The sequence below is a fragment of the Oryzias melastigma genome, linkage group LG2, assembly GCF_002922805.2.
Source record: "Oryzias melastigma strain HK-1 linkage group LG2, ASM292280v2, whole genome shotgun sequence".
NCBI classification, from domain to species: domain Eukaryota; kingdom Metazoa; phylum Chordata; class Actinopteri; order Beloniformes; family Adrianichthyidae; genus Oryzias; species Oryzias melastigma.
Genome location: NC_050513.1, coordinates 42,188 through 49,876, shown reverse-complemented (window position 1 = coordinate 49,876; position 7,689 = coordinate 42,188). Strand labels below are relative to the sequence as shown.

Genomic DNA, 7,689 nt, shown 5'->3' with positions numbered 1-7,689 from the left:
TGGTGTGCTGGCTGGTCTTCACCTGCAGAAGTCCAGAGGGGAGGAACTGTCAGGTTTGAGGGGTTTTGTTAGTGTTGTGTGAGCTGAAAGCAGGTCATCCCTGATCCTCTGCGGTTCTGATTCTGTCTGGTTTGGTTGCAGTCTGGGGCAGAAGAAAAGGAAACAGGTTCTGTAGAACTTTGTCAGCTGAGCCTGGGCTGATGTAGGAGACAGTGATGGTTGTTCTTTGACCAGGCCCTCCAGATCATTCTATTTTATTGTTATTAATGACCCGATGTTATCTTGAGCTCATTTCTAACTTGTATGATTTTGACAAAATATATTTTTATGGAGAGTAAAATATTGAAAGTTATTTAAGGTTTAAATTGATTTATTCTGGAATAATATTCCTGACTTTTTATTATTCATAATTATGTTAAAAAAATTACAGTTTAAAGTTTTAGAAGTTGTCGTTCTGCTAACTTTTTGGACCATTTTGGTATTTACGAACATTTTTCTAGGCTATTTTGGATTTTAGCTAATATTTCAACTACATGCTAGCTGCTCTGGATAACCTAAGTTTTTTAGGTTAATTTGGCATTCAGCTAATTGCTAATTTATTGATTTTAATTAAATATTATTTTAGTCGTTTAGCAATTAAGCAATACTCATCAAAAAGCTTACAAAACAGTAGGGGATTGTGGGTAATATTTGTTCAGAAACCATCAAAACAAATATGGACTGAACTTAGATATTTATTGTTAATAGTAAATATCTTGTTTACTTGGCACAGAAACATTCCACATGAAAGTTAATTCAAACTTAGCTTTTAATGTGCAAGTCACAGGACAAGCTGAAAGTAAGAAATATCAATAATCTACTGAACCTCTGCAGTAAATCTAGGATTGCTGCAGAGTCCAGACATACGTGAGACATTCAAGACCGCTGGGAGAAAAATGATCCTGTATCGCTGCTCCTTATGGTCTATCTGGAAATCATGCTGCAGAATTCTGAAGATTCGATACACAATGAAGAAAATATTTTAAAAAGCATGTCTTACATATAATTTTTGGTTTTATTATTCTCAAAATTCTAACACTTTAAAGCCAAGATCTGGATCCAGAGTCCCCCTGAGGTCCAGATGTTTATCCAGAACGTCTCAGCCTCAGGACCAAACTCTGAAACAACGTTCCGAGATTTAATGAGATCATTTAAGAAAACGTGATAAACTCATCTGTTCTCACGTGGATATCAATAAAGTTTTTTTTAAATCTCTCATTTAATTTGAGCTACATATTTTTTGAATACACATTTCTTTAAATATTTGTAAAAAAAACAGTAAAAGATTCAAGTCTGGAGATTGTCAAGAGCATGAACTTTATTTTTTCCCGTTTCTGAAAGCTGCAGAACTTCTGATCTTCAGGCCCCAGGAGGAGTCCAGGTGAGGAACGCCCGGAGCTTCGGGTCTGCAGGTGGATCTGAGCCGTCTCCCGCCGTCATCTTCTGTCTCCACCTTTCAGACACGACAGGAAACACGGCGGCAGCCAGGATCGTCTCACCGCAGACTGGAGGAGATCGGGGTCTGGCAGACCTGATCTGCAGGACGTCCTCCAAACCCGAGCAGGAGAGCAGCCGGAGCTCCTCGGAGCCTCACCAGGAACCGGAGAAAGCGGAGAGCGAATGCTGACGGCATGCAGAGACGACGGGCTGTCGCAGGTGAGGCTGAACACAGAGGAGGCGGCGTGAGCAGTCCGAGTCCAGAACAGCAACACCAAAGAACCCACGTTACCTGCTGAAGGCCGTCTGAAGGGAGGAGGAGAAGGAGGAGGAGGAGCACGCCGTCCGCTCCAGCCTCTGCGGGCTCTCCATGGTGACGTAGTCATCCTGAGGCGGAGCCGAGGGTTTGATCCCGGCCTGGGGGGACATGACCATGTACCCCAGCAGCTCCTCCCCCTCTGACGAGCCCCAGCTGTGCAACTTGAAGGCTGTCGGGCCCTGGTGGGCTCTGGAGGGACTGAGGTCAGAGGTGGAGGAGTCCTGCTTGCTGTCGTCGCTCTCATTGGACCTCAGGTGACTGTGGGCGGGGCTCGTCTGCGGGTCTGAGGTTCTCACATTCCCCAGCCTGCCTCTGGGTTTGGGTCGGCAGCGCTTTGAGGCCAGAAGGCCCGGGTGCTGGCTGGGTCTGGAGGCCGGCGACCCGGCCAGGTCCGGCAGGGCTCGCAGGGCCCGGACCGTCTCCCGAATGGACTCGTGGATCTGCTGGGCGAGGGCTGTTCCCACACAACACGTCAGAACCTCAGAGGACTCCAACTCACCTCTCACCTCGGTACCTTGCTGCTTCGCTTCCATCCAGATTTCCCCGGGCCCGCCGGGCGCCGACCGGCCCAGCTCCAAGTAGAACAGGCCGTCCAGGTGTCCGAACCTGCGGACGCTCAGCAGAGGGATGGTGACGGACGGCAGCTCCGTATCGGCTCCCAGTCGGACCAAGACCAGGGAGGTGGCGGTGAGGCAGAGCCGGTTCTCCCCGGTGAGGGGTTTGGAGCTGCCCAGACCGCGAGGCTTCACCGTGACGGGCCACACCTGCGGCGAGGAGGAGGTCGAAGGTCATTATACCACCTTACCACTGACATGTACATTAAACTTCAATCATTTACACTTAAATGTTCAGGGAGGAGCGCCTGAACGCAACCAGGAGACAGATGAGACTTCAGAAGATGCTCCACCTCTTTGAAGAAGGCTCCGGGGGGGAGGGTGAAGTACCCATCGTCTTCTTCATCAGCCCCTCCTCCGTGCTCCTCGTCTCTCTGCTCCTCCTCCATCAGGGTCTTGATGGCCACGTACCAGTCCTGGTTCTGCTGCCGGTCCTCCGCCAGCAGCACCAAGGTGTGGTCTTTGGCGTACAGCTCCACCGTGTGACCCCTGCGGGAGTCCCCGATACGGCTGACGCCGAGGCAGCAGCGCAGATAGATGGCTCTGGGAAAGTAGAGACATTTCTGGGGGTGTCGGCGTGGACTGAGCAGCTGCCGTGTGATCTCCACAAACCCTGGTCTGCTGCATCCGAACGGCGCCGTCCTCCCAGCCGATTTCTCCGCCGCTGTGAACTTGTCTCGGTTCCTGTACCACTCCAGTCGACTCGGCCCGGTGTGACTCCCCGCTCTCAGCACAAAGTATCTCCTGTGGTTCCTCTCCAGCTTCCCCAGGTAGCCTTGCTTCACCACGTCGCTCTGCGGCCCGGAGGACGCGAGGGCTCCAGCCAGAGGGACGGGAGCCTGGAGGCTCCAGAAGAGCTCCTCATAGAAGCCGGAGGACGACTGCTGGACTAGGGGGCCTTCAGAGGCTCTCTCTGGTTCCGAGAGAGTCCACGGAGGCTGAGGGGGGGAGGGGCAGGGGGGGAGGAGCAGGGAGGCCTCGTCGGGTCCTTCAGCCATGTTGGTGAGCCGAGCTCAGACCAGCAGAACCAGGAGGCTGAAAGCAGGAGAACATTTCAGATCTGACCTCCAGATATTCCATGTAGTGGAAATAAGAGAAGAATCAAAGGAAGACAAACAAATTGAATGAGATTATCAGCAGATAAACTGTTTTAATGACCAAAACATGAAAACAAAGCTGTGAGCGGTGCTGTAATACCCTCTGTGCCACCCTGGTCGCAGCTGCACGTGACAAATTCACTAAAGAAAAGAAATCAAAATGGCGACTTTTCCGTTAGTTTATCTCCATAGCAACCATTTTATTTTTTGTTTTGTTTATCTGGGGATAACAAACAGGTTTATGTCATTTTTAGAAGAATCTGCAAAAGTAAATCATAACGTTTCCTTGGCAACAGAGGTTTTTGTTAACCATGCTGTGTTTGTATCATATGTTATATTGTTGTATTCAGCTGGAGCCATGGATTCATGTTATACAATATTCTGATAAAAAAAATGTGCGAGCAACAGGGGAGCGCCACTTTCAACGCCGTTCAACATCTACAGTTTCTAATTCCAACATTTTTTGCCAAGCAGCTTCCAAATGGTGCTGGAGGAACGTGATAGGAGGAGTTGAAATTTGAAGAAGGAACTAAAGGCGATTTGTTTTTGCAATTTAAGGTGGTGTCCTCTCCCTGAGGTCAAAGGTCAATTAGATTTTGTGGTTATAGGCTTAACTTGGCAAAGTCTAAATTGTAACAAGCATTATTTTCCTATTTTGTAGGAAAATATGAAATTCACAAAATTTCACACATAATAGCAGCCAAAGTGTAGTCCTGTGGCCATCCCATAATAGTTTCAAAACAGCTCTGACATGTCGGTGGAGTTGCTGAAAGGTGCACAGTGAAAGACTAAAAGCAAAAACAATCTGCTCCTTCAGTCCAGGACAGAAGAATAATGCTGAACATCCAGCAAACAAACAGCAGCTTTTAATTTGAAAATACCGTCAACAGTCTGACAGAAACTTCCTGAACTTCATCCAGGAATCTGGATCTAATCTGGGCTTTCAGGCTTCAGATATCTGTCCATCATTCTGCTGTAAATCTGATTCTCTCAGGCAGAGTTCCTGATTGGGTTCTCCTTTTACAGGAACGTTAACCTTCATCTAATGGAACTATTTAGAAATGACACCAGACTGTGGACACGTCGACTGATCGTCCGTCTTTGAGCAGATCACCAGTGAATTAGGATTACCTCAAGTGCACATCCCGCCTGTCCGTCTGCGTGCAGCACAAACACACCATGCATCTGTTTGCAGGTTTGATTGCATCAGGTGCTAAATCAGCGTGGCGTTCAGGAGCTGCTTGTAAAAACCAACACTGCTGTGGAGAAGAGTGGACGGACTCTCAGACACAGAGAACCTGGACCAACACGACCCAAAGGGTTTAATGAACCTAAACTTGGACTAAATGACCCTGACATCAATAATCTGAGTTCCTGTTTGACTGGAGTGTCTTCATGAGAACGACTCAAAGGAAACGGTGTCACAACAGCTCAGTGTGTTGAAACTCTTTCCACATAAACGGCTTCTCTGCGGCAGCAGGACTCAAACCCTCGCCCTCAGGATGCTCCTCCGAGCCCTCGCTCCGGTTCTGCTGTGGGCAGAACCCCGCCTGGTCCTGCAGTCGGTCGGGTCCGGCCTGCTCGCTCTGCTGCTCGTCTGGACGGCGAGGCTGCTGCTGCGGCACGCCTGGTACACCCACCGGATGTCCTGCTTCAGCAAACCCCGCACGCGCTCCTGGCTGCTGGGTCACCTGGGCCAGGTAAGAGGTGTGTGTTTGGGGGGGGCTTCAGCGTTCAGACCGAACATGTTGGTGTGCAGATGCAGAGCACGGAGGAAGGTCTGCAGCGCGTGGACGCCCTGGTGCAGACCTACAAACACTCCTGCTGCTGGTTCCTCGGCCCCTTCTATCACCTGGTCAGAGTCTTCCATCCAGACTACGCTAAACCTCTGCTGATGGCGTCAGGTGAGTGACGGTCAGAACATCCGTTCAAGAGACCCAAACGGACCTCTGATCCGACCTTCATCTGTAACAGCCAGAATCACGGTGAAGGACGACCTCGTTTATGGTCACCTGCGTCCTTGGTTAGGTGAGTTCAGCTCATTCATCTTCATCTGAACAACTTCATCACAAACACCTTCCATTCATCCAAGGACAAAGTCTGTTGCTAAGCAACGGAGAGGAGTGGTCCCGGAAGAGACGGCTGCTCACTCCAGCGTTCCACTTCGACGTCCTGAAGGAATCCATCTCCACCTTCAACTCCTCCACCAACACCATGCATGTAAGACGGCCTCATCTGCACTGCGCAGCAAAGTACACAGAACTACAGCAAAGTACACAGAACTACAGCAAAGTACACACAACTACAGCAAAGTACACAGAACTACTGCAAAGTACATGAAACTACAGTAAAACGCAGCAAAAAAGAGAACAACTTGAAAAAGTATGTGGAACAAAAGTAAAGTCAAAACTAGGGATGTCCAGATCAGGTTTTTTTGGGCCCGATCCGATTCAGAGTCATCTGATTTTGTGTATCTGCCGATACCGAGTCCCAATCCGATACTTTTATAAGACATTTAAAACATGAATAAAAACAGATTAGTGTTGTCCCTTATTTATATTTCAATAACCTTCTTTTATCACTAAAAACTTAAATAAAACACTTCTGTGAAGTAGCTTTAATAAACAAGTAAAAATACAGCAAATATAAACTAGGGAAAAATATTATTTTCTTGTTATATAAGTGATAATTAGTCATGTGATAAAGTTTAGTGACTTTAGCTTTAACATCTTTAGAGCTATTGAACATTTTTGACCAAATGTGATTCCTGTCCTCATTTAAAATTCTTATAAATAAATTATGACTTTGTTTTAGCATTAATTTTACAACAAGCTCATATCATTAGAACCATTCATTAGTTTTTTTTCTTTAGATTATGTGTTTTTTTAATCTCTTAAGACATCACATTTTCAATTTTATTATCACAGTGGCTAATTTTCTTAACTACTGTCTTTCTTAAAACAGGCAATATCAAAGGACAGCTCGGGTCTTGAGGAGTTAAATCACGGCGCTAGCATGTAGCAGTTAGCAGCTGCTGTGCAACCGTCTGTCTGCAGCACAAAGACCTTCACATTAAACAAAAACAAAAACTGTCTCTTTCTGTTGAACTGTCTTTAGAGGTTGTTGTTTATGTTAAGACAAACCAACAGAGACACTTGCTGTCAGTTTAAAGCGTTTTTAAAAGAGTTACTGGTCCCAAAAGTCTGAATCTGTGATCATATCACTAGCTGACTGAATTGTTGTTGTTAGCTTCCTGTTTAAAGTGCTGCCGTTTTCTGCTGCGTTTTACAGCAACAACATTTAGCGTTCAGGACATGTAGACTTGTAGTGAAGTAATTATCCAGGATTATAAGCTTGAAATATAAAACTCTGATCATAATGAAAAAAAATGAAATATCCGATATTGATCGAGTCATCAACAACATGATCGGATCGGGACATCTCTAGTTCAAAGACAAAACATAGAACAGTAAGATACACAACACAAGAGTGAAGTGCACAGAAGTATACAAAACAACAGTAAAGTAAACAGTAGTACACAGAACAACAGTAAAATGCACAAAAAGTACACAGAACAACAGTAAAATAACCAACAAATACACAGAAAAACAGTAAAATACACAAGTACACAGTACACCAGTAAAGTACACAATAAAAAGACAGAACAACATTAAAGTAAAAAAAAGTACACAGAAGGACAGTAAAGTGCACAAAAAGAAAAAAAAAGACTGTAAAGAACATGAGAAGTACACAGAATGACAGTAAAGTAAACTGAAGTACACAGGCCAACATTAAAATAAACAGAAGTGTACAGAACGACAGTAAAATACAAAACAAGTACACTGGACAACAGTAAAATGCACAAAAGGTGCACAGAACAACAGTAACATAACCTACAAATACACATAAAAACAGTAAAGTACAAAACAACTACAGAGCACACCACTAAGTTACACAATAAAAAGACAGAACAACAGTAAAGTACACAAAAAGTACACGGAACAAGAGTAAAGTACACAGAAAGAAAACAAAAAACAGTAGTTCCGTGGTTTAACTCCTTAGGACCCGAGCTGTTCTTTGATATGCCTGTTTTAAGAAAGACAGTAGTTAAAAAAAAAACTAGTACACAGAACAACAGAAAAATAAACAACAAAGACACAGAACAACAGTAAAAAACACAAAA

At 45.5% G+C, this 7,689-nt stretch overlaps 2 protein-coding genes across 3 annotated transcripts in view; one reads left to right on the top strand and one right to left on the bottom strand.

Annotated features, from left to right (window-relative positions):
• Nucleotides 1–1,331: 1,331 nt before the first annotated feature.
• Nucleotides 1,332–4,776, bottom strand: LOC112159983 (insulin receptor substrate 2-A). 2 transcript variants are annotated; one of them, XM_024294272.2, is made up of 6 exons: nucleotides 4,638–4,776; nucleotides 3,022–3,444; nucleotides 2,703–2,952; nucleotides 2,310–2,559; nucleotides 1,769–2,249; nucleotides 1,332–1,701 (listed from the first exon to the last, which is right to left on the bottom strand). In XM_024294272.2, the coding sequence occupies exons 2-6, from the start codon at nucleotides 3,405–3,407 to the stop codon at nucleotides 1,476–1,478; spliced, it is 1,593 nt and encodes a 530-aa protein (XP_024150040.1). In that variant the 5' UTR covers nucleotides 3,408–3,444; nucleotides 4,638–4,776; the 3' UTR covers nucleotides 1,332–1,475. The 2 variants fall into 2 exon arrangements, with proteins under 2 accessions (XP_024150040.1, XP_036071040.1); XM_036215147.1 differs by lacking the exon at nucleotides 4,638–4,776 and adding an exon at nucleotides 3,607–3,660.
• Nucleotides 4,777–4,974: 198 nt separating this feature from the next.
• LOC112159985 (cytochrome P450 4F3) overlaps nucleotides 4,975–7,689 on the top strand; it is a 6,378-nt gene continuing 3,663 nt past the window's right edge. The window contains exons 1-4 of the mRNA XM_024294273.2: nucleotides 4,975–5,206; nucleotides 5,266–5,410; nucleotides 5,481–5,534; nucleotides 5,599–5,726. Of these exons, the coding sequence (XP_024150041.1) occupies nucleotides 5,009–5,206; nucleotides 5,266–5,410; nucleotides 5,481–5,534; nucleotides 5,599–5,726 (525 nt within the window). The 5' untranslated portion in view covers nucleotides 4,975–5,008. The remainder of the gene's footprint in view (nucleotides 5,207–5,265; nucleotides 5,411–5,480; nucleotides 5,535–5,598; nucleotides 5,727–7,689) is intronic.